This window comes from Bubalus bubalis, chromosome 9 (genome assembly GCF_019923935.1).
Source record: "Bubalus bubalis isolate 160015118507 breed Murrah chromosome 9, NDDB_SH_1, whole genome shotgun sequence".
Classification (NCBI taxonomy): Eukaryota; Metazoa; Chordata; class Mammalia; order Artiodactyla; family Bovidae; genus Bubalus; species Bubalus bubalis.
Window position 1 is genome coordinate 59,045,203 of NC_059165.1, and position 27,548 is coordinate 59,072,750.

At 42.7% G+C, this 27,548-nt stretch overlaps 1 protein-coding gene and 1 pseudogene across 7 annotated transcripts in view; both read right to left on the reverse strand.

Annotated features, from left to right (window-relative positions):
* Positions 1-27,548, reverse strand: part of LOC102413394 (protocadherin alpha-C2) — a 195,043-nt gene that overhangs the window by 13,218 nt on the left and 154,277 nt on the right. For all 7 annotated transcript variants that reach the window (XM_025292551.3, XM_025292556.3, XM_044947578.2 and 4 more), the window contains exons 2-3: positions 23,714-23,772; positions 20,378-20,466 (exon numbers count right to left, since the gene is read on the reverse strand). In XM_025292551.3, the coding sequence (XP_025148336.2) occupies positions 20,378-20,466; positions 23,714-23,772 (148 nt within the window). The remainder of the gene's footprint in view (positions 1-20,377; positions 20,467-23,713; positions 23,773-27,548) is intronic.
* LOC123466159 overlaps positions 20,404-27,548 on the reverse strand; it is a 120,221-nt pseudogene continuing 113,076 nt past the window's right edge.

Sequence of the window (27,548 nt, forward strand, 5' to 3'; positions counted from 1 at the left end):
TCCCTAGCTCTCCACAGTCAGCTAAAAAATAAATAAATAACTTTTCTTCTGTGACCCCCCTCACCTAAGAGGGCTCAGACTACATGGTTTTCTCTACCTTATTTTCTCATCACTAATGTCCTCCAGGGTCTTGGGAGGGCAATTTCTTCTTACAATGCCCCCTGCTTCAGCTTCTCTTATAACCAAGGGTAACAGAATGCTTGAAATGAATGTTTGGGGGTCACACATTTTGAGTTGAATCCTAGTTTTAGCACTTATTTGTTGTGTAACCTTGAGCAAGCCACTTGGCCTCTCAGTATTCTTTCACATGTAAAACAAAGATAATAATATCCATCTAATGGGACTGTGATCAGTAAAAAGAGACACTGCTCATAAATCACACAGAATAATATTTAGCACACAGAAACTGAAATAAAGGATACATATTATTACTACATGGTAGTGCTCTAAGGAATCTGACTCTTCTAACAACTGACTCCCAGATGCAGGGCTTCCTGAAACTCTTTTCCAAGGGCCTTCCTCTCATCAGGCTCTACCCCTCCCAGGGATCATTAAAACCAGCTAGCTGTGAAGTCTTCCAGCTTAGAAACGGTTGCTAGGTAGGGAACCATTCTCCAGAGCCTCTGAAACAGGCAGAATGGAAGCAGCTTAGACAAGGTGGATGGCACCTTGGATTAGGTATCAAAAGCCTTGGGTTCACATTGCAGCTCTGCTATTCTGCTTCCTACTATTTTCTACTACACTATGTGGGTGACACTGACTTGTAATTTCATCTATAAAATGGAAATAGTAGCGACCTCCCAGAGGCACTGTTATCCATTCAACTAAATTTATTTATTACATACAATAAAGCAGATGTGGTGCTAGACATTAGGGTACAGGGTTATGAATAATACTTGGACAGGTACCCTCCCCTCAGAGAGTTACAGTGTAGAACAAGACAAGTTAATGAATAAATACAATATTGTTTTAAGGAATAAACAATGTAGAGAAACTCTGACATTGTTACGGCATTAAACTCTCTAGAGAGAGTGTATGTAGAGGTTAAGAGCACAGGCTGAGAAGTCAAAGAGCCATGCTTTAGATCTTGACATTTACTAGACAGATGTGTGACCTTAAATAACGCTAGGTGTCTCAGTTTCCTAAATATTAAAATAGGTGTAATCTGCTATCGGAGAAGGCAGTGGCACCCCACTCCAGTACTCTTGCCTGGAAAACCCCATGGACAGAGGAGCCTGGTAGGGTGCAGTCCATGGGGTCGCTAAGTCAGACACGACTGAGCAACTTCACTTTCACTTTTCACTTTCATGCATTGGAGAAGGAAATGGCAACCCACTCCAGTGTTCTTGCCTGGAGAATCCCAGGGACGGGGGAGCCTGGTGGGCTGCCATCCAGGGGGTCGCGCAGAGTCAGACACGACTGAAGTGACTTAGCAGCAGCAGCAGCAGCAGCAACCTGCTATATTTAAAATCAATAACCAACAATGTCCTACTGTATAGCACAGAACTCTGCTCAGTGTTACCTGGCAGCCTGGATAGGAGGGCTGTTTGGGAGAGAACGGATACATGTATATGTATGACTGAGTCCCTTGGCTGTGCACCTGAAACTATCATAACATTGGTAACCAGCTATACTCTGATATAAAATAAAAGGCTTTTAAAAAACAAAATAAAATGGGTATCATAACAGACATCTCTGAGGTGGTTATACAGATTAACAGATTTAATACATATAAAGTGTTTCCTGGTAGCTCAGCTGGTAAAGAATCACCTGCAATGCAGGAGACCCCGGTTTGATTCCTGGGCTGGGAAGATCCTCTGCAGGAGGGATAGGCTACCCATTCCAGTATTCTCAGGCTTGCCTGGTGGCTCAGACATTAAAGAATCCACCTACAATGCAGGAGACCTGGGTTCAATCCCTGAGCTGGGAAGATTCTCTGGAGTGGGGCATGGTAATCCACTCAAATATTCTTGCCTGGAGAATCTCCATGGACAGAAGAGCCTGGCAGACCATGGGGTAGCAAAGAGTCAGACACAACTGAGTGACTAAGCACAGCACAAAATATTTAGAACAATACGTGGTTTGAGTGCATAAAACATGGTATAAGTGCTCAGTACAGGTGAGCTGTTACTATTATTAGTCACAAATAAATTCTCTCCTTTCTCTGCTCCAGGATTCTCAACCCTGAGGGCTAAGTCCCTGGAAGATGGTATCAGTGAGTGAAGTGACACAGAGGTGAGGGTTAGAGGGAGTGTATAGCCTTTGACTGTGTGGATCACAATAAACTGTGGAAAATTCTGAAAGAGATGGGAATACCAGACCACCTGACCTGCCTCTTGAGAAATCTGTATGCAGGTCAGGAAGCAACACTTAGAACTGGACACGGAACAACAGACTGGTTCCAAATAGGAAAAGGAGTACGTCAAGGCTGTATATTGTCACCCTGCTTATTTAACATACATGCAGAGTACATCATGAGAAACGCTAGACTGGAAGAAGCACAAGCTGGAATCAAGATTGCCGGGAGAAATATCAATAACCTCAGATATGCAGATGACACCACCCTTATGGCAGAAAGTGAAGAGGAACTCAAAAGCCTCTTGATGAAAGTGAAAGTGGAGAGTGAAAAAGTTGGCTTAAAGCTCAACATTCAGAAAACAAAGATCATGGCATCCGGTCCCATCACTTCATGGGAAATAGATGGGGAAACAGTGGAAAACAGTGTCAGACTTTATTTTTCTGGGCTCCCAAATCACTGCAGATGGTGACTGCAGCCATGAAATTAAAAGACGCTTATTCCTTGGAAGGAAAGTTATGACCAACCTAGATAGCATATTCAAAAGCAGAGACATTACTTTGCCAACAAAGGTCCGTCTAGTCAAGGCTATGGTTTTTCCTGTGGTCATGTATGGATGTGGGAGTTGGACTGTAAAGAAGGCTGAGCGCCAAAGAATTGATGCTTTCGGACTGTGATGTTGGAGAAGACTCTTGAGAGTCCTCGGGACTGCAAGGAGATCCAACCAGTCCATCCTGAAGGAGATCAGCCCTGGGATTTCTTGTACTCTTGCCACCTCATGCAAAGAGTTGACTCATTGGAAAAGACTCTGATGCTGGGAGGGATTGGGGGCAGGAGGAGAAGGGGACAACAGAGGATGAGATGGCTGGATGGCATCACTGACCCGATGGACGTGAGTCTAGGTGAACTCCAGGAGTTGGTGATGGACAGGGAGGCCTGGAGTGCTGCGATTCATGGGGTCGCAAACAGTCGGACATGACTGAGCGACTGAACTGAACTGAACTGAACTGATAACAAGTGCAGTCAACCCCAGATATGAGAGTGCCAATTTGATATGTTCATACCCTATCCTATATATACTAGGAGCACAAAAAATATGCATAAGAAAGTGTACTCTCAAGAGGGAGAGGATATATGTATGCATATACATATATATGTGTGTGTGTGTGTGTGTGTGTATATATATATATATGTAGCTGATTCACAATGCTGTACAGCAGAAACTAACACACCATTGTAAAGCAATTATCCTCCAATTAAAAAATATTTTTAAACTTAAAAAATAGAATGTGCATATACCAAAGGGAAATTTGATAAATACCTTGTAATATAGACATACAACACAGTATGCTCTTATTAAAGAAGGAGATAGGTCTATATGTAGCGACTTGGAAAAGCATTTGTTAAAAAATAAAAACAAGCTACATACTCAATATGCATAAAATTATCCCATTTTGCTTTCTGAAAGCCTACCTATTTTTAATAAACATAGAAAACACATTCATACATCAATTATGTAACTAAAAATTAATTTGAAAGATATTTGGAAGACTGAACTCTAGTATTGATATAAACCATGGACTCTGGCTGGTGACAGTGATGTGTCAGTATATGTAACAATGCACGGCTCTGGGTCTGGTTATCAATAGTGGGGATAGTGCAGTGTGGGGACAGAGGCATTTGGAAACCTTCTGTACTTTCCACTCAATTTTTCTAGGAACCTAAAATTGCTCTAAAGAAATAAAGTTTATTCAAAAAATATCTTTGGAACATACAGACAAAACTGTTAATGGTGGTTGCCTCACTGAAGGGGAGTGGGACTGAGGGAAACGTGAATATTTTTGCATAAATGATGCTGTGTTGTTTAATATTTACATCAACAATGTAAATGCACACTGTTTTATAATATAGTACTTTATAGTTAACAAAAAACCTGGGGGATACACACTAAAAGCATTTTTAGTCGTTATTTCTGGGGAGAAAAGGAGTGAGGTGCTACTCATTTTACTTCAGTTTTTACAGCTTTAATTTGTTATCATTTTTGTCCTTTTATAATTAGAGAGAGAGATTAAAAAGAATACTAGGGCTTCCCTGGTGGCCCAGTGGTAAAGAATCTGCCTGCGAATGTGGGAGACACGGGTTCGATCCCTGACCTAGGAAGAGCCCACATGCTGCAGAACAGCTAAACCCCTGCACCACAACTTCTGAAGCCTGAGGGCCCCTAGAGCCCGTGATCCACAACAAGTGAAGCACCGTAATGAGAAGCCTATGCACCGCAACTAGAGAGTAGCCCCACTCGCTGCAACTAGAGAAAAGCCCATTCAACAACAAAGACCTAGCCAAAAATAAGCAAATAAATAATTTTTTTTTTAAACAGAATACTAACCCACTCTACTTTATCAGTTGCAAGTTCAAAAACTAGCTCAAAACACTAGCTGAGACAAAATATCCCTGCCCCAGGTAGCCTGGACCCAGGACCAGCTACATAACTTGCAGGGTTCACTGCAAAACGAAAATGGGGGCCCCTTGTTAAAAAAAAGATTAAGAACTTCAAGATGGCAAAAGCAGAGTATTAAACCCAACAGGGCCTTTTCCAAGTGCAGAGTCCCACGCAGCAGCCTTGCCTGGACCCGAGTCCCTTACTGGGCTCGCCCTCCAGCACCACCACCTGGCAGTGACCCCTCACAGTGCCTGTCCCACCTGAAGCTGTGTGAGCCACCATCGTGTTGCTCAGCAAGAACACTGCTTCTGGTTTTCAGATTTTTCTTCTCTGCCTCCCTCCCTTACTTTGTCACAATCTGCGCTTCTTAAAACTTGGCAGCAATCCCAGGCTCTGTGTTGCTGTGTCACTTTGCAGCCTTGAGCAACCATTTCTGGACAGCCGTGGTATCTCTGCACTGAGGGTGTAAAATGGAGGTGCTGTCAGAACACTGCAGGGAGGAGAGCAGGGGAATGACTGTCATCGGAGAGAACCCTCTCCTCTACCACCATCTCTGATTCTGTGCACTCCAAGACCAATCCATTTCCTCTAGCAAAGACACTGGGAATCCTATTTACTGTGCTAAGTGCCAGGAGTATTAAAACTGAGAAAATGGTAACACTTTTGAGTGCTTACCATGAACTAAGCACCGTGCTAAGTATTTCACAGGCATCATCTCATTTAATCCTTACAGCAGCCTACAGTCTTTCCTTTTTTACATATTAACAAATCTGAAGCATAATGATGAAGTGGTCCCACAGGGAGCAGAGGGACTATGCAATGCCACACTGCCTCCCTTAAAAAGCTAACACAAGGCAAAATTTAAACAAGCCTTCCCTTCATTCCACATTTTCTTAGACATGATTAAACCAAGTCCAGGAGAATTACCTAAGAACATTTCCAAGGACAGTCCCTTTTACAAAAATGCTACATTCATTACCCTCTCGGTCCCACACTCAGGAGTTTCTAACTCCTGGTTTAGGTGGAGAAAAACATTAGGTTGATAGCTCATGAGTTTGTCTTGACATATTACAGGATGGTTTCTGCAGATTCAGCAGCGCTAAGAGGCTCAATAGAGGCTCTATTCTTAAAAAGAAAAAAACAGATCTTGAGGTGGCTCTCCACTGCCAGCAACTGAATGAAAGTTCTTCTTTAGTAGGATTGTGGAAGCCCAAGAAAATCTGACTCTAGTCTTTCTGATCTCATTTCCCAACAGTCTTCCACGCCACCCTTCCCATCAAATGTATTCATTCTGTTCACCAATATGCATTCTGGTTTGGGGGCACATGTATTATTTTCTTTGTCTGGAACTTTCTTCCCACAATCTATGTACCATCCTTCAATACAGTATTGAATGTCACATACTCTCTGACCTGGTCCCCTAAATTCCCAATTCCATCTTCTGGGCTCCCACAACATATCTGCTATTCATGGTTGCTGAGGGAGGGTTTGGGCTCTGTTAAATAATTAGGAGATCCCTCTCAGGAAACATGAACCAGCTGACCATGTTTACATAGGGTTTATATGGATTACAACACAGATAGTCTCTGGGTCCCATCCTGGACTACAGGCCCTGGTGGTTTGTCCCAGCTTCCTTCCCCTCATTGGACCTGCCTATACATGGCACTCGGAGAAGGCAATGGCACCCCACTCCAGTTCTCTTGCCTGGAAAATCCCATGGACGGAGGAGCCTGGTGGGCTGCAGTCCATGGGGTCGCTAAGAGTCAGACATGACTAAGCAACTTCCCTTTCACTTTTCACTTTCATGCATTGGAGAAGGAAATGGCAACCCACTCCAGTGTTCTTGCCTGGAGAATCCCAGGGACAGGGGAGCCTGTTGGGCTGCCGTCTATGGGGTCGCACAGAGTCGGATACTACTGAAGCAACTTAGCAGCAGCAGCAGCAGCTGCATCACCTAGAACAGAGACTGGTCTTAAGTAGGTACTTAACAAATGCTTGTTTAATGACAATACAGGAGGTTCCAACTAAATTCTATATTAAATCCAAGCCAAGGAAAGTTTTATTCGACAGGATAGTCTAATACTTCTTTGTGTGTGTGTGTGTGTGTGTGTGTGTGTGTGTGTGTGAGTGTGTGTGTGTGTGTATGTGTGTATGAGAGAAAGAGAGAGGAAGAGAAAATATGAATGGATGAATGAAAGAATGGGCATTTTAAAAGAGAATGCCGACAGTGGTGGTGGTTAATGGTAAAGTTCTAGGGACCTGTCAGGTGGGTTTTGTAAGGACCTTCCTAGTGCCCTTCAAATCACAACCATTTAAAACATTAGTACCCTGGAGGAAAGGTTGTGACCTTGAGTGAGAAAAGACCAAGGAAGCTAATTTATATCTCTAAGTGCCTAGAATTAGAGAGAGCACACTGAAAAGCTCATCTTCCCTATAGAGATTTCCCCCAGGCAGATATTTAGAATGAATTTACACTTGGTCCAACAGAGGGAAACTGACATGACACTGATCGTTGGCTAAACACAACACCACTGGCTGCAGATTGAGGGACAGCAGTCAGATCAACATCTTAGTGACACAAGGAGCCTCCAGGGGATGCTGGCCTCCCAGGCGGCTCCTCCATGGGTCTCCTGGCTAATCACTGTCAGAGGCAAGAGGCTGATTTAGTCTCCAGTCAGAGCTGCTGAGGGTGCTGGGTCACTCTAGGCTTTGGAAGTGCTTAGCCTGTTAGGATCTCAAGGAGGTAGCTAGTGTGAGAATAGATTTGTTATGCAAAATGCTCCTAAAAAACAAACAAATCCTGAGTGCATGTGTAGCCACAGAATTGGCCTACAATCACCCTGACCCCTGCACCTGACACAGGAGGCATCCCTGAGGAAAGGTGACATTTAGAAATAGTGACTAAAGTACCCCTTCCCGCCCACAACCCCCAACACGTACATATACATGGATCAGGCTCTACACTTTCTTCTTCAAGAAAGTCCTAGATATATATATTTTAATCTGCTTTCACCTAGACACAGATGCTAGACCCATATAGGGCACTTGATGGGCAGTGCCCTACCTCCTGGCATCACCCTGGGGACAGTGACTTTTCTGCCAGGCCTTTAATTGACTCTTTCCTGTGAATGACCCAAAGAGGCTTGTCTTCTCCTGACTGCTCCACGACTCTTGGGAAAATACTCTTAAGCCTGGGATAAAACAGTACATCAAATCCCTTAACATAACAATGGAATGGGGACTTTCCTCCTCTCTCCACATTTCCAGCTCTTCCCACAGAGGAGGAAACACCCACCAACCATCCTTCCAACCTCACAGCAATGTGCTAGGAAGGGACTTTTCACGTTTAGCTCTACTTCCTTACTTACTCTTCTCAGAAAAGTTGTCTCATTGGGGAGATTATCATAAGCTAAAGTTTAAATGCATTATATTTCCTTTTTTTTTTTTTGGTTGTGCCGCAGGCCACAATGCAGGATCTTAGTTCCCCAAGCAGGGATCAAATCAGGCAGTGAAAGTACCAAGTCCTAACCACAGGACTGCTGGGGAATTCCTCAGATTGTGTTTCCTGATTGGGCCAAGTTAACATCAACAGTTATTTTTCTTTCATGACATAGTGAAGTGAAGTGAAAGTCACTCAGTCGTGTCCAACTCTTTGGGACCCCATGGATAGTGCATGCAATTCTCCAGGCCAGAATACTGGAGTGGGTAGCCGTTCCCTTCTCCAGGATCTTCCCAACTCAGGAATTGAACCCAGGCCTCCTGCATTGCAGGCGGATTCTTTACCAACTGAGCTATCAGGGAAGCCCTCTTTCATGGCATAGCTCTTATCTAATTTTTTGTCTGCTCCAGCTCAGCCTCCGTTTGCTAATCAAACCAGGACAGGTGCCCCTCCTCACCAAGGGAGAGTTCTTCCATTCTTGACTTTCTTCCCTTGCATTCAGGAGCTTGGAAGCCCTGTCACAGTCTCCAGAACTTCTTTACCAATAATATGCCTGATTCTGAACTTTGATTCTCTCAGTTGGTCCCATGCATCTATTCCTAATTAGCTAAGATTTGGAGAGGGAGGGGGTGATGAATTTATCTCCAGCACACTGTTGACAATTAATAGCTTTCAAAAGGCCTTTAAATTCTACTTCACACTGACTACACCCTCTTTAGGGTCCTAATTTGCACCTAACTTTACCTTCACCTACACTGAAATTTACACACACACAGACACACAGAGCCACCTCTGCCTGCACATGGAAGATCCTGAGATAGGCAGGATAATGGTGCCCCAAAGATGTCCACAGGCTTCCTCAGTGGCTTAGTAGTAAAGAATCTGCCTCCAATGCAGGAGACGTGGGCAGATGAGTGTTCGATCTCTGAGTTGGGAAGATTTCCCTGGAGGAGGAAATGGCAACAACTCCAGTATTCTTGCCTAGGAAATCCCAATCCATGGGGTCAAAAAAGAGTTGGACACAACTGGGCAACTAAACAAGAAGAAAGATGCCCTCATCCTAATTCCTGGAACCTATGACTATGTTATGTTACATGGTTAAAAAAAAAAAAAGAAAAGCACTTTGCAGATGCAATTAAATTAAGGATCTTGAGCAAGAGTGGTTATCCTGGATCATCTAGGTGAGCCCAATGTAGTCACAAGGGTCCTCACGAGGGAAAGAGCAAGGTAGGAGAGTCAGAGAGTGAGGTTTGCAGATGCTCTGCAGTGGCCATGAATATGGAAGAAGGAGCCACTGAGCCTGGAAATGCAGGCAGCCTCTGAGAACTGGAAAAGACATGGAAACATATCCTCCTTTAGTGCCTCTTTCTGGTTTCCAGAACTATAAGGTAATAAATTTGTACTGTGTTAAGTCACCTAGTTTGTGGTCATTCGCTATGGCAGCCATAGAAACTAATATAGATTTTGGGATCTGGAAGTGGGGTGTTGCTGTGAAAATTACCAACAATGTAAAAGTGGCTTTGGAACTGGGAAACAGACAGAGATTTGAGGATTTTGAGGAGCATGGTAGAACTGTCTTGATTACCTTGAAAAGGCTGGTAGTAGAAATATGGACATTAATGACTCTGCTAGAGAGGACTCAGAAGTGAGGACGATGGTAGGGAAAACATACATTGTAAGTGTCACTAACAAACTGTTGTGGAAATATGGTCTTGAAGATGCTGCCAGTGAGGGCTCAGATGGAAATGAGGAACATGTTATTGGAAACTAAAGAAAGTAGATCCTTGTTACATAGTGCAGGAACCCACCTATACTGTGGCACAGTAAAACCCATTTTGTATGTCTGATCTCCAGAACTGTAACATAATAAATTTGTATAGTTTTAAGTCACAAAGTTTATGGGAACTTATTACAGCAGAAATGGGAAAGTAATTCAGACCCCTACAGTTTACCTGGAGCTCAGACAGTGAACAGTTTTCTCCAAATTACCAAACAATTTCCTTTATCTGGCATGTGGGACAAAGTAACTGTGGTGTGTCATTTAAATGCATAGAGTTCAGCAGCAGGCAGACATGAGTTCAAATACTGCCTTAGCCATTGTTATTCACTGATGAGTTCAACAAATATTTATTAAGCACCATCATGTACTAGACAGCTAGCTCAACACTGGGAATATAATAGTGAGCAAAAAACACTAGATGTAAGAAAGGATGAATATAAGGAAGTCATTTAATTCCTACGAGCCTCAATTTTCCTAATCTAGAACAAGGGAATGATAATTTCTGTCTTGTTTAAGTAGGCGAGGCATATAAAGTGCTTATCGCAGTTCTCAATAAATAACAGTAAATATCAAGTCTTCCTTTCTCTTGTTCTAAAATACTATTTCCACAACACAAGGGGGCAACAGGATGGGATTTAAAGACTTTGAAACTTCAACGACAAAGACCCTCCAAATGACCCTCCACATCTCCTTACAAATAGGCATTAGCTGAGGGAAGGGGACTTCTCCTTGGCTCATCAAACATGGCACCAAGCTCCCAGGCTCAAGGGCATCCACCTTAGTCTGTTTACACATCCAGTGACCCCCTTGTCCCCACAAAACTCTGACATGGAGCTTGGCATGCATCTAACGTAAGTCAATTACACTGGCTGAAGCTTCTAGCCTTGTCACGGGCCTTTAGGTAACAGCAGGTGATCAAGGCAACACATATAACATATGTGTGCTTGGATAAGAAAGTATCTATGATGCAGAGTCAAAGAAAATAAGAGCAGGAATGTCACCTGACTGCTCAGCGTGGCCCATGATGCCGCCCTCGAGCAATAGCTCTGGACACGGGACTGGGCCAATGTTGGAAGTAAACCCAAGCTGGCGGGCTTTCTTGGACCATCAACAACAAACTTGTTTGTTCAGACCTTCTGTAAGGACAGGCTGTACTTACTTTTGCAGTTTGTTTGGTTGTTTTTCACATGCAATTGCAGCTATAATCTGGAGGCTTAGGGTACTCTGTTTGGTATTCAGTACTTAAAGGAAAGAACTCTAGTAACAACAGACTTCTCATTATTCCTGTCATGTTATGGATTCAAATTTGGTTTCATGAAAGTTACCTTTTCCTACCCTAACCTTCTATAGTTAACCTCTTGAATCTGACTTCTACAAAGCTCTCCATTTCCTCTTTTAATACTAAGCAGAAGCTCCTTTTCCCCCTTTATCTCCTTTAGTATTGCCATCACGACTGCCTTCTCCCATCCTTCACCTAGCCCACTGCCTTGGAGTCAGACCCGTCTAGGCAGGGAGCTGCCGAGGAAGCTCTTGGTCTCACTGAGCTGGGAGTGACACGGCATCCATCTCTGCTCCTTGTCCTTTCTCTGACCGTGGGTAACAAGCTCTGAGGGCTGAGTCAGAGAGGGGCTCCTCTCCAACCCACAGGCTCCCTTCCAGGCCTCCTGGCACTGAACTCTATTATGACCTTCCCCTACCTGGTCTCCAGCCAGTGCTTGACCTGAATGCGTTTCTCCAGATTAGGCAGTGACCTTCTCAACTGCAAAGTTGACTGCCTCTGAGAAAATGAACTTTTCAAGTTCTTTTGGAATCTGGGCTGAGTTACTCTGAAAATATTTGTCGTTAAAGATCCATGCTGTTGCTGGGAACTGGCTTTCATTTCTAGTTCACTAGAATCAGTGAGGCTGAGGGCAATGCCTGCTAGAGCTGCAAAGCTGAAAGGCATTACAAGTTATTGCTACCCATCTGCTCTCAACCCTGGCCGTAAATAGGTCTTTCTCATCCAAGCACCTCCCAGGAAGGAGCTCCAAGCCCACCAGTTCCATACAATCCAAGATGAAGTGTGGACTCTCACCCAACACTTCTAATTCCCCACAAAGCTCTCAAACACACAGGTGGCCTGTCATCTTTGAGCCAAGTCAGGCAGCAGAGTTGGTGACACCCCGCCCCCCATTCCCTGTAGTCTTTTGACATCTCCCCAGTTTAAACTTGAATTTCCCTTTCGAAAAAGGACTTAAAAGTTCAGCCACCAAGGACAGTGTATAGAGAAAGCTAGAAGGGAAGGTTACTCAGAAAGTCTCCTGTTCCATGCAACACTCAAATAAAAGAAGACTGAAGTATATTATTTTCTAAAGTCATATGCAAAAATTGTTTTTCATGATGAAGTTTGCAGGGACCAGACTGCACTCCTCCTGAGGCTCGTTGGATGGATCGATGATAACCAAGGGAACTGTAATCAATCTCCATTTCCTGGCCCTACATTAGCTGCTTCTCTGCATCTGTGGGGCTGAAGGAAACCGTGGCCTAAGGCAACAGTTCCTGCTGCTCCTCCCTCCTCAACACACTCTCACTCTCCAAAATATATGCTCAGGATCACACATCTCAGTGCACAAGGGATTCCATTTTCAGGAGGCACAGGATCTGTTGTGGGCCTCTGACATGGAAGAAATTCTTGTACTATGTATCACAGCCCCAACCCTGACTGTATACTGCCTACTGAGCCTGGAAGAATGGATGTAGGAAAATGAGAGCGGTGTGGGGAATACAGAGTGGAGAATAAGAACTATCTCAGAATCTATTTATTCAACAGAAACTTTTCAGAAAAAGAAGGAAGTCTTCCTTCTAGTTTTTCATTTCAGTTCAGTCGCTCAGTCGTGTCCGACTCTTTGTGACCCCATGAATCGCAGCCCGCCAGGCCTCCCTGTCCATCACCAACTCCCAGAGTTCACTCAGACTCACATCCATCGAGTCAGTGATGCCATCCAGCCATCTCATCCTCTTTCGTCCCCTTCTCCTCCTGCCCCCAATCCCTCCCAGCATCAGAGTCTTTTCCAATGAGTCAACTCTTCACATGAGGTGGCCAAAGTACTGGAGTTTCAGCTTTAGCATCATTCCTTCCAAAGAAATCCCAGGGCTGATCTTCAGAATGGACTGGTTGGATCTCCTTGCAGTCCAAGGGACTCTCAAGAGTCTTCCCCAACACCACAGTTCAAAAGCATCAATTCTTCGGTACTCAGCCTTCTTCACAGTCCAACCCTCACATCCATACGTGACCACAGGAAAAACCATAGCCTTGACTAGACGAACCTTTGTTGGCAAAGTAATGTCTCTGCTTTTGAATATGCTATCTAGGTTGGTCATAACTTTCCTTCCAAGGAGTAAGCGTCTTTTAATTTCGCTGCAGTCACCATCCAAAGTGATCTGGGAGCCCAGAAAAATAAAGTCTGACACTGTTTCCACTGTTTCCCCATCTATTTCCCATGAAGTGATGGGACCGGATGCCATGATCTTCGTTTTCTGAATGTTGAGCTTTAAGCCAACTTTTTCACTCTCCACTTTCACTTTCATCAAGAGGTTTTTTAGTTCCTCTTCATTTTCTACCATAAGGGTGGTGTCATCTGCATATCTGAGGTTATTGATATTTCTCCCAGCAATCTTGATTCCAGCTTGTGCTTCTTCCAGTCCAGCGTTTCTCATGATGTACTCTGCATATATGTTAAATAAGCAGGGTGACAATATACAGCCTTGACGTACTCCTTTTCCTATTTGGAACTAGTCTGTTGTTCCATGTCCAGTTCTAACTGTCGCTTCCTGACCTGCATACAGATTTCTCAAGAGGCAGGTCAGGTAGTCTGATATTCCCATCTCTTTCAGAATTTTCCACAGTTTATTGTGATGCACACAGTCAAAGGCTTTGGCATAGGCAATAAAGCAGAAATAGATGTTTTTCTGGAACTCTCTTGCTTTTTCATGATCCAGCGGATGTTGGCAATTTGATCTCGGGTTCCTCTGCCTTTTCTTTTTCCAGTTTTTCATTTACATGACATTAAAAATAGAAGGTGCCAAGTGTGGTGCCAAGTGCTCTTTAAGAAGGAGTTGAAGAAAGTCCCAGACAGATGGAGCTAGCAAAGACAAACTTCCTGGCTTCTCCTGGGTAGAGGATTCTAATTCCCCTTCTCACAACACCTTGCTCCGGCCCTCCAGGCCAGGTCAGAACACACAACATAAGCTACACAGAGAACTCCAGCAGACCTGATGAGCTCCACACCACCAAGAGAGTAAAAGTGTATCTTATACAAGGACTTATTTTTCTCGGCTACTAGAGACCCTAAGGCAATCTGGCACTCCTGGGCTGTGAGATGCAAGGTGAGAGTGGAGGATACTGATGGGAGGGAGCTGCCCCACCTATATAGATTGCTGATATCATTTTTTTTTCTCCCTGATAAAGATATGCACACATCTCCCAGGACTATCGTTGCCATGACAACAGCAGAAGTTGAGGGTGAGCAGGTTAGTGGAACAGCATGCTTTTTAAATTCTCGGACAAGGCCTGAGGCTGCAGTCGCTCATGAAGTGGAAAAATTCATGTTGGCAGTGCTCCTCAATTGATTCCCCCAAATTTAAGGATCATGACTTCTTTCTGGGGAAGAATCAAAGATGAAGTCTCTGTGGAGACCTTCTGTGGGGAGTTGATTTTGTCAGGGAGGTGGGAATCCCTAAGACAAATAAGAGCATGAATCTCCCTATGAAACTAGGGCACGTTAACTGTCCATTTTCCACCGAGTAAAGAGATGCAGCAAACCAGGGCAAAAACATTCCCCTAAGGGCACAAAATGGTGCTTTTTAAAAAGTCTGCTCTATAATAAAGCCTTCCCACAGAGACTACTCAGAACAACTCAGACCTAAATTCTGATGTTGAAAGGTAGACTCATACCTTGAAAAATCCTAAAAATAACCATCGTTTACTAAACATTGCTCTCCAGGCTCTGCAGATGTGTGTACTGTCTCATTTAATTCATGCATCAACCCTATAAGGTAGACACTGTTATCTCCATTTCAAAAAGAAAGAAACTGGGACTCAGAAATAATGGTCCTAAGAACATACAACCTCTGAGTGGAAGAGTGAGATTTCAAATAGGGTTACTCTGACCCAGAGCCTGAGCTCTTAGTTATTGGCTCTTTGATATGTGGAAGGCTTCCTGTTTCTAGTAAGAATCATAAACAGACGCATGAACAGAGGCCTTCATTGCATGGTTTCTGAGCCTCCAAAGGTATGAGACAACCTCAGGAATATACCCTCAACTCTCGACCAGTCCTCAACCTTGGAGGGTTCATCAGGGTCACTTAGAGGGCCCCTTAAAACACAGATGGCTGGGCCTCCGCCCAAGATTTTTGGATTTGATGGGTCTTGTCAGTGTGGCTCTGGGAATCATCCTTGCAGAAGCCCTGTGCAGTCACTCTAAACTAAGCTTGTCTAAAGAAGCCTCAGGGCCTGAGTTGCCTCACCTACCTAATTAACCTTTCACTGTTCAGCCCCAGGTCCCCGGGGAGTGTTGCTTGAAAAGCTATAATGTTATCTTTGGCAGTGCTGTGCCTTTTGGAATTCCCTGAGCTCTTTTTGAAAACAGTGAATATCTCCCACTCCAAAAATAATGTACTGTTGCCTTGAGTAAGTCCTGAGATCCCATGAAATGTGCAAAGAGGAGCCCGGAAGAACCAGTGTGAGGGCAAAGCAGCCAGGGACCCTGAAGCCAGACTGGCTCTCTGGAAGGTACAGACAGTCTTTTCATAATCTCTTGGGATTCCCTCTAGGAACTGTCGCAAGAGGGCACTCATTAAAACCTCTTCAGAGATTGCACACTAAGAACGTTTAAAGGGTTGTAAGTGTGAATGGCTGGCCCTTTAATGCCCCTCCCCCCAACACACTCCTCCATCTGAAGAGGAATTGTGAGCTGTGCACTCCCCACCTCAGCTCCTTTTCTTTCCCTCCTCAGTCTCACTGAGCTGCTAAGGAAATAAGAAGCCTGTGTTCCAGATCTGCTCACACAGAGGTGAGGCTGGAGAAAGGGGCCAGAAATTGGGATTAGCGGATTTAATGCCTGCCTTGTTTATCTTGCAGGAAACATCACCTGGTGATGTCCCCTCTGACCCCTTTAGAGCGTGGCATTTTAGCCTCAGCTTCTGGGGACTGTGACAATAAATGAACAGTTTCATGACAAGGCCAAAGGATTCATCAGTGGAGGAAAAACAACTACAAAGAACACATGCAAAGGAGGACTGGGTCACAGCAGGCCTCTCTCTATTCCCACGGCTGTTGCCGGGGTTGGTGTGAGAAGGTGCTATTTCCAGAGAAGCTCTCAGATGCAAGTGTGCGGGGACTCGGGCACCAGGAGGAAGCCTTTTGGAAGCAACTACACCATCATCATGAAGCACTAAGGGCAGCAGAATCCGTGAAAGGCAAGCTCTACCTAGAAATGAAAACAACCAAGCATTTTGGAGCATGTCGATGAATTCTCCAGGAGGGTGGCTGGGGTGGGGAGGTGAGGTGTAACAGGACTGTACAGATACCAGGATGACCCAGACTACTTCAGAGGCTCTGTATCTGGGCTCAGAAGTGAGAACTACTGAATGCTGCCCACCATGCTACCATCTAAGGCCACAACAAAGACTGCAGGAAACAAAAGTAGGCCAGAAAAAAAAGGAGTGAAAAGATTAGACATTTATTAATACTATATGTCAAGTGCTATATTCAGCTCTGTCTTCTTCAGTTATCATGGCAAAATTGGTGTTATTGTTATACCCAATTTACAGATGGGGTAACAAAGAAAACATGAATTTAACCAATTTGTTTATGCTCACCCAGCAAGTAAGTTTGGAATTCGAATTCAATTCAGATCTGACTTTAAACCATAATCTTAAATCTTTATCCCGTGTTCCCTCCAAACAGTGCAGAACTATTTTGAGTCCTAAGACTCTAAAATACCCAAAGAACAGAGCAGAACACAGAGGAGCATCTCTCTAATGTCCCATTACCGATGCAGAGGTGTGCTGAAAAGTACGGGGAGGCCACCCATGGAAGATGGAAGCTCTGTCCAGCTCAGCCCATGAAGACTGACTCATGCGTCAGCAGCCAGGGATCACCCCGAAGAGAAGGGATTATCCAAGAGGGGTCAGGACAGCAGGGAAGGGGAGCCATGGTGGCTCCTTCTCTATCTTCTGTCAAGAAGATGGGTTCCTTCCTCCTACACTGCTGGTGGGAATGTAAATTGGTGCAATAAGGCAGTTCCTCAAAAAACTTAAAATAGAGTTGCCATATGATCCAGCGATCCCACTCCTCGGCATACATCCAGATAAAACTATAATTCAAAAAGATACATGCACCCTTGTGTTCACAGCAGCATGGTTTACAATAGTCAAGACATGGAAGCAACCTAAATGTCCATCAACAGATGAATGGATCAAGATGTGGTGTATATATATACAACAGAGTACTGCTGCTGCTAAGTCACTTCAGTCGTGTCCGACTCTGTGCGACCCCATAGACAGCAGCCCACCAGGCTTCCCCATCCTACTCAGCCATAAAAACGAATGAAATAATGCCATTTGCAGCAGCATGGTTGGACCTAGAGATTATCATACTAAGTGAAGGAAGTCAGAAAGAGAAAGACAAATACCATATGATCTCACTTATATGTGAAATCTAAAATATGACACAAATGAACTTACCTACAAAACAGAAACAGATTCACACACAAAAAGAACAGACCTGTGGTTGCCAATGGGGAACAGGGCTAGGGGAGGAATGGATTGGGAGTGTGGAGTTAGCAGATGCATACTATTGTATAGAGAATGGATGAACAACAAGGTCCTACAGTATAGCACAGGGAACTATATTCAATATCCTGTGATAAACCAGAATGGAAAAGAATATAAAAAAGAACGTATGTATAACTGAATCACTTTGCTGTACAGCAGAAACAACCTTGTAAATCAACTATACTTCAATAATTTTTTTTAAAAGATAGGTTCTTAACATTGTTTTGAATTTGAAGGACAGTCCTGGGCCAGATGCAGATAAAATAATCTATAAATAATTCCTATTTCCCACTTGCCTAGGAATATACACCAACTAGCACCATCAATGAAAGGCAGAATGTATTCAAAGTTAGTTCTGGACTCACCAGCCTGACCTGCAAAGTCTCTATGAGAACAAGAAAAACCCTGAAATGGAGGCAGGATGGTAGGGGTGATTTCATGGCACTGCTTTGATTGAGCAGTTCTCACCTCTCAAATGCCTCCCATCCTGCAACGCTTGGCAGTCTAAAACCACTTCCTCCTCCACCACGTTATGCCATCACTGGCACTGGGGGTGCAAATTTGTCAATGAACTATTTTATGTTCTCCCCCTTGCCATCTGGAATATTAGCTCTCTAATGAATTGCTTTAACTTAGGCATTTGTTTTTTTGACAAATGTGACTTTTAGTTGAATTATACAACATTCGTAAATAGCAAATGCTGGCTGATTAGAATCAACGAAAACTCTTAAGAGCTGCCAGCAAAAATGGGCCCTTAACTGCACATGTTACTTGCACAGCCTAATCATTTGAAAGGCACCAGATTATTTTTGGAAAGAACTTTTTACACATACACTTATATAATCTGTTATGTATGTGAATATATATATATATGTATGTGTGTGTGTGTATATATATATATATATGTTCGAATTTGGGTGGATTCTTGCAAGCCACCCATGCTATGAATAGAAGAACTAGATACACTTGGATTTGAAGTTAGACACACTTAGGTTTGAATCCTGCTAAGTCGCTTCAGTCGTGTCTGACTCTGTGCGACTCCATAGACAGCAGCCCACCAGGCTCCGCCATCCCTGGGATTCTCTAGGCAAGAACACTGGAGTGGGTTGCCATTTCCTTCTCCAATGCATGAAAGTGAAAAGTGAAAGTGAAGTCACTCAGTCGTGTCCGACTCTTCGCGACCCCATGGACTGCAGCCTACCAGGCTCCCCCTGTCCCTGGGATTCTCCAGGCAAGAACACTGGAGTGGGTTGCCATTTCCTTCTCCAATGCATGAAAGTGAAAAGTGAAAGTGAAGTCACTCAGTCGTGTCCGACTCTTCGCGACCCCATGGACTGCAGCCTACCAGGCTCCCCCTGTCCCTGGGATTCTCCAGGCAAGAACACTGGAGTGGGTTGCCATTTCCTTCTCCAATGCATGAAAGTGAAAAGTGAAAGGGAAGTTGCTTAGTCATGTCTGACTCTTAGCGACCCCATGGACTGCAGCCTACCAGACTCCTCCATCCTTGGAATTTTCCAGGCAAGAGTACTGGAGTGGGGTGCCATCGCCTTCTCCGAGGTTTGAATCCTACCTCTACCATAAACTATGTGAACTTGGGTATGTTTCTTAACCTCTCTGTGTCTCTGGTTCCTCTTATGTACAACAGAGATAATAAATCCCATGCAAGACTGTCTCAGGGAGTAAATGAGATCATGCACTGGCAGAATGTCTGGATACAGTGTGTCTCAAAAATTAGTAACTATTATCACCACAATGATGTTCTATTTATAGAGGATTATGCTAGACAACATTTATAATCTCTGTATTTGTTCCTTTCTGAAAATTGCCACCAGGATGTGTCTCCAAAGCCATATTTACATTATATGACACTGCTTTAGTGACTGGGCAAGATAAGGAAAATAAAGAAATGTGAATTTGGGAAAATTTTTAATGCTCACCCAGCCACTGGGTTCTTGATGTCACCTGGCAGATTCTCTTTCCTGAAAGTTTGGATTAGGAATTGGTTCCCACTGGTCCTCTGCACTAAGAAACCGCAAGACTGGTCACATTTGGCAATGTGCATGTCAAGGCAATAAAAGTCAGTCTACTGAAAGATGCAGATGTCAGGAAAGAAGGGGGCCTGACTGTGCCTTGAAGTCAGACAGAGTGGTGCCTTGGTTCTGACAAGTTTTCCACTTCCACGAGAAACTCCATTTCATCAGTCTATCTATTAATCAATCTATCAGTCTCCCTTTTGTTTACTACTTGGAGTGGATTTCCAACATCTTTAACCAAAAGATCTTTGCTAACAGTATCATCTCTGTGCATGAGGCCACCAGATCTTGTCTGTGTAGCTCAGATAGACTAAGTATTTGACATGTACCTGATTATTACGGAAAAGAAGTTTATGCACACACACGCCCTTATGTTACCTGTTTCCAACCATTGAGGTACATTGAGAAGAAAATCAAAATACTTGTGTATAATCATGTACATAAGGAAGTCACACATGTAAGGAAAAGAAGAAAGAATTAAAAGAGAGCCACTGATATTCCTGGTCTTACAAAAACAGGTCATCTGATGACTTTCCAGAACTCAAACAAGAAGGGAGAGACCCTGGGTCTTTACCTGGTGTCGCACTGGATACTGTTGGCCACTGCTGATCGGGTCCCCCTGGACCAGCCCGTAGAATGCCAGCCTCCTCCAGGTGCACAGAGCTGAGTAAACACATAGACCCAAATAAAAATTAGACCATAAATGTCTTTCCAGCTCTCCTTCCACCCTCAGAAAGTGCTTACATCTCTGGAGGCAGGACTGCAGCTAACAATTTCTACTCGTGCTTAAACTGAAGCAATTACTATTGAGCAGTCACCTTGCATAAAATGCAAAAGCATTGCTGACTTACTGCCTGCTACACCATGCAGGAGATAAATGTGTTTTATCTTTATACCAATTTTGGTTTTCATTAATGCCGTGTGGTGTTCATTAAATCTAACAGGAAGCCCATCATAGGGCTAAAAAATGCCATTTTATCATCTTAATGCTGAAGCAGATGAAGAGAGCTTATTTTCAAAAGCCCCAAGTTTCTTTTGCTGGTTCTCTGATTTCTGGGTTTTCTGTAGGGCAGAGGAAAGCACAAACATTATTTGCTGGTAACTACAGTATTATTCCATGGCTTCCCTGGTGGCTCAGAGGTTAAAGCGTCTGCCCGCAATGCGGGAGACCTGAGTTCTATCCCTGGGTCGGGAAGATCCCCTGGTGAAGGAAATGGCAACCCACTCCAGTATTCTTGCCTGGAGAATCCCATGGAGGGAGGAGCCTGGTAGGCTACAGTCCACGGGGTTGCAAAGAGTCGGACACGACTGAGCTATTTCACTTTCACTTTTACAGTATTATTCCATACTTAAGGCTACAGCCACCGTAGCCTTAAGTATGGAATAATACTGTAGTAACCAGCAAAAAAAGGAAAGCACAGTATTATTCCAGTTTTGCCCAATTATTCCCTAACTTTATTTTCTGTTTCATCACTCTTTATTTTTTCCTCAAAGAAAACCCACCCTACATATCCTGGGACTAGAGAAAGTTTATCATCACCACTCATGGACTCCAATTCAGAAGAGATTAACTCCATATGAAATACTGCAAAGGAGTGAGACATGAACTGGGAGATCCTTAGAGGTAAGCAGAGATAGAATGTAAACTGTTCGTGGGCAGAGAGAACATCATATTCATTTATGTATGTGTAATGTAAGCACATATGAAACTCTCAAATATCTTTTGGATGAAGAAAGGAATGAATGGAACCCTAAGAATAAATATCACCCAAGAAAACCCCCAGCAAAATAAGAGAACTCTCTGAAACTAGACATTGATTCACCTTGGAAATTAAGTTACTGAAGTAAAACTTGAGGACGACTGCCTGAAAGGGCCATGTGACTCAGCAGAGCAGACAAACCTGAAATATCATGGGGAAGGTCTCTAAATTCAACATTCTTTTCCTTTTTTTTTTTTTTGGCCGCATCATGTGGCCTGTGGGATCTTAGTTCCCTGACCAGGGATTCATGCGCCCTTGGCGGTGAAAGATCGGAGTTCTAACCACGGGACCACCAGGGAATTCCCAATATCTTCTTACCCTTTGACTTCAAACAACATATCTAGTGGAAATTCACTCCATAAGCTCTGCCCTGCTGCTGTTCTTCCCTTCATCTATATCCTAGAATCTTCCCTTTTTTCCAAATATTAATATCCTTCAGGTACTGCTGATGGTGTTGCTGGAGCCTACCAACAAATTATATGGGTTCAATTAGATTCTCTCTGAAGATATAACTACCCTGGGAACCAGCTCAGCTCAAGCAGAATTTTCAAAGGACAGGTATACAGTATCTGAGGCTAGAAAGGTCAGGAAGCCAAGCATATGCATGAAAAAGATGAGTATTACTTAAGTTCACAACTTAACATATGTTCCATGTACTACACTGTGAGGAATAAATAACTTTTAGTTTTAATTTTTATTTCCTGTCTTATCCTACTTGAATCTTATGACATCTTAGTTGAAACCTGAATAGAAGCACATATGGCTTTTTTTCATTTGAAAATGGAATAAGGAAGTGATATGTTTTAGCATTTTATTTTAATATAGTTTTAAAGGTGAATCTTATAGCTTTGGTACTTTTCAAATAAAGTACTAATTCAACTGGGAGATAAAGAGTTGGTAACATAAACCATATTTTTTCCTATCATATAGTCTACCACAATAGCTCAGATGCAGGAAAAAGCATAAGATAGCTTCTAACAAATAGAAAGAATATTTCTGAAACCTAGTATGCTGGCATCTGCCCGAGTGTTCCTGGCCTAAAATTATGACCAGATTCTAGTGCAGTGTCTCACCAAGCCAACTACTGATCTTCAGTCTTCAACTGATCACTTCTTGTTCAGAAAGAGCACCTAATATAAGGATTTCTGCTCGATGTGAAATAAAATGGTTGGGAATATACTGACTTATTTGAATTTAATACATTTTTCATGGGTTAAAACCAATTTTTCATTAACTCAACACATACTTTGTAAACTCTCTCTTTAGAAATTGATCAAGGTTTGGTTAAAGATCTACTCAAAAGTTGCCCAGATAACTCTGGAGTTTATTTCCTCTTTAAAACTAAATTATTCTGGTGGTAGTGAACATTAGTTGCTTGGCGCTCTCCATTTGGTTTCCCAAAGACCCTCACAAATAATGAATCTTTTATTTGGCCCTGTAGCATGAATACTAGATCAGGTCTGGGAATAATTGTAGCTAATCAATTACTGTCAAAGAGACAAAGTAGAGAAGGCAAAATTATATTTAATCTGAGTCTTAGAGTAATGCTATTACTCTAGGTTAATTTAAAAGTAAGCTTGATTTGGTCTCCAGATATTCAATAAAGGCCCTTCACGTGGCTCATCCTCTGAGGAGTCCATGCCACTGAGGGCAGGCAATAAGACAGCAACAAGATGGAAAAGATAAGGAGATGCTAATAGGGGTGAACGTGGACAAGAATAACAATTATGTGGCTAATAGGATATAACAGTCAATGTGTGATGGAAAACCAAGGTGGACAACATGAGCATATATTATACAATATACTCAAGTCCCAAAGCATCAGTATTAGTTATCATTTTATGGCAGGGTCAGAAAGTATAGCTAGAAAAAGGATAAAAGATGTTGAAACTACTTCCTTATAGAAATTTTCATGAGAGAAAGTACACAGCCGCCTGTCTGTGACTTTACAGGGCACTCTTATTTGGCAGCACTTGATAAGCATTTGGCAATGACCACTTCCAGATACGGAGACAAAAATAAGTTCATTCCCCTGGCAAAGCATTTAGGCATCTCAGTTTTGACAGCTGCTTCCGGCCTATGAAGACAAGAGTTTATCTGAGTCACACAGTTACAGTAACTTCTGACAGAAGGAGGAGGGAAAGACATACCTGTGCATTCCTGCTCTCAGGGAGGCAGAGTAACGCCAGTCAGGGTTGGGCTGCCGTGGCTGCAAAATCACAAAGGGAGTTTCTGTTAATATGGCAAAACAATGATCTCCTAGTGATGATGTTCATCGGTAAGTTGGTTCTTAAACATCTCCATGCATCTATTGAAAATATTGAAGTTGCCATTTCATATGCAACTCTAAGATAATATCCACACACACAGCACTTCAGAAGAAAATTAAACTAGTTCATCAGGGTCCATGCACAGATTAAATATCATGGAAAACAGAATTTAATGATGCTGTGAGGACCAGCTTTGGCTTTGCCTTGCTCCAAACAGGTCTATGTATTAACAAATACACACTACTGTGTATATATAAAATAGATAAACAACAAGGACTTACTATACACCACAGGGAACTCTATTTAATATCTTGTAAAACCTAAAATGTCAAAGAACCTGAAAGCGAATACATATGTATAACTGAATCACAGTACACCTGAAACTAATACAATATTGTAAATAAACTATACTTCCATTAAAAAACAAAACACATGTTCTATGTTCCTAAGGCAGCACTTATGGAAGGACAGTTTGTTCTGAAACAGGAAAAGCTTTCATTGCTTTTGCCCTCAAATGCCCCATTAAGGCAACATCCCCAGTTTGGTATTCTAGTTTATAACAGGGCACAGGACTACACAAGTTCTGCTGGTCTGGCTGGACTGCAGAGCACTGCAATGTGCTGCTGGCTTTGCAGACTGCAGCATGTTTGACCCTGGACGGATGTGCCCAGTCATAATGCCAACAACTGATAACAGCCTCTTCTGCTGATCGAAGAGGAATACAAGGGAGAGGAAAACAAACCGTGGCAGGGTTTGACCTTGTTGTGCTGCATAATCCTTTTCATAAAATTGTACTTGTTTCCTGCTCCTCTGAGTGCTCTGCCTTCTTATTCAATTACTGTTCGCTAAGCTCTGCTTAACAGGGAGCAGCTGAGACCTAAGAAGAACCTGACTCGCTCTGCACCACCTGTGTGTTGCCCTGTGTCTACAAACTGTCAATTCAGAGTAAAGGGGACACAGAGGAAAATGTGGGTATCAGAAGACTGTTCTGGGAGTTATGTGCTGAGTAGGAGCTACTCAGGAGTCACTGGGGACAAAATCAATCACCACCACTATTCTGGTAACAACTAGCAAAATCTGTATTAAATAAAACCTGTGACAGATGTTCCTCTCGATGTGTTTTCATGAACAGAGATTAAAGTACTCCTGTGAATCTATAAAAATGGTACTGATGAACCTATTTGCAGGGCAGGAATAGAGATGCAGATGTAGAGAAAGGACTTATGGACACGGCAGGGGAAGAAGAAGGTGGAACAAACAGAGAGTAGCGCTGACATGTATGCACTGCCATGTGTAAACCAGATGGCTAGTGCAGAGCTGCCGCACAGCACAGGGGGCCCAGCCTGGTGCTCCGCGACGACCCAGAGGGGGGCATGCTAGAGGGAGGGCAGCTAAAGAGGGAGGAGATGCACATATACATATACATATAATTATGGCTAATTCACGGTTTACAGTAGAAACCAACAAAACATTGTAAAGCAATTATCCTTCAATTAAATTTTTTTTAAAGTATTTGGAAAAAAATAATAAAGAAGTCCTGTCACTGAATACTGAAGTCTATTGGAATGGAAAGATGAAGAGATAGAAGTTGTATTTTGTATTTTCCTCTGGACTATAATCATCATGTTTGGTAGACACAAGGCCACAGTAATGCCAATAAACTATTTCAAAATGTCAGTAAGTCTTGATCCTGTCATTCTTATAGTTCATTCAAGGGATACACAATATCTCATAAACATATTTCTCCACAACATCCAGCGAAGAAGTGATCAGAATCTCAACTTCCAGGCAGACTTTGGGATGGTTAGATGATATTCTGAGATTTAGCCAAGTCAAGGCCTGGAAAAAGCTACAACTCTAGGATATTTTTGCCTCAAAAGTTCCCATACACTAACTGCCCTCTCTGGTCCCTTCCATTCTGTTGGCAAGATACAAACATACAAGCTGCTTCACCCTTGGTTCTTGAGTTCACAAACTGCTATTGATGTTCCTCATAAAGTAGCATAAAACTATCTACAGATGAAATGAAGGGTGCACATTTTCTATCAGTGGTAGTAGAGGGAGCAACAGAGAAAATAATTGCAACCATTTGGTAAACCTGAAAAATGATCAAAATACTTTTTATTAATCATGGCATCACCAGATTTCCCCTGACAACTGGTAGAACTGGTGTCATCTTGTCAGCTATGAGACGCTTCCTTCAAGAAAGACTCTGACATCTGTTGAGTAAATGCTGCCAATTTTTCTATGACCGGGTAACATCCATGATGAAAACTGCTGATCCTGGGAACAAAATCACCAACTTCATTTTGCTGAAAGGCACAGTTCTAGCAAGATTGACCAGGAAACTCAGTCCATTACATAATCTCACTTCCTCAGCAACGTGTAATTTGTCATGCTGCTATTTTCTATACTAATTCTTCAGTGACATGATGCTTCTGAGATTTATTTGCCAGAATCATAGTTATGATACATCTTACAGCAATGAGATCAGGCAGGGAAAAGGTAAGGAAGAAAGTGCTTAATATGTTTTATGTATCCACACGATACTAGGCAATGGGATAAGCACTTTACACATATTACTGCATTTATCCTAACACCTTTGTTAGACCATAATCTCTATGAAAGGGATTATATCTTTGTTTATAAAACAGATAGTCTCAAATATTCATAATAATAGTTATATCCTCAGAAGCTAGCAAGGTTCAGGTATTGGATAGGCTTTTAAAATCCTTTCAAATAAATTAACTACCAAGCAATGGCAACATTATCATACTTAAATTACAAAAATTAGAAACCTGGAATTTCAGAGAGATTAAATTGCCTGCCTCATAAGTAGGTCTGGCTGATAGTCATGTTTAGGTATCCCTAATGTGAAAGTCATTATACATTATATTATACAGTGGAAGTGACAAATAGATATCAAGATTTAGATCTGATAGAGTGCCTGAAGAACTATGGATGGAGGTTTGTGACGTTGTACAGGAGGCAGTGATCAAGACCATCCCCAAGAAAAAGAAATGCAAAAAGGCAAAATGGTTGTCTGAGGAGGCCTTACAAGTAGCTGTGAAAAGAAGAGAAGCAAAAGGCAAAGGAGAAAAGGGAAGATATACCCATTTGAATGCAGACTTCCAAAGAATAGCAAGGAGAGATAAGAAAGCCTTCCTCAGTGATCAGTGCAAAGACACAGAGGGAAACAATAGAATGGGAAAGACTAGAGATCTCTTCAAGAAAATTAGAGATACCATGGGAACATTTCATGCAAAGATGGGCACAATAAAGGACAGAAATGGTATGGACCTAACAGAAGCAGAAGATATTAAGAAGAAGTGCCAAGAATATACAGAAAAACTATACAAAAAAGATCTTCACGACCCAGATGATCACAATGGTGTGATCACTCACCTAGAGCCAGACAATCGGGAAAGTGAAGTCAAGTGGGCCTTAGGAAGCATTGCTACGAACAAAGCTAGTGGAGGTGATGGAATTCCAGTTGAGCTATTTCAAATCCTAAAAGATGATTCTGTGAAAGTGATGTGCCCAATATGCCAGCAAATTTGGAAAACTCAGCAGTGGCCACAGGACTAGAAAAGGTCAGTTTTCATTCCAATCCCAAAGAAAGGCAATGCCAAAGAATGTTCAAACTACCACATAATTGCACTCATCTCACACACTAGCAAAGTATTGCTCAAAATTCTCCAGGCCAGGCTTCAGC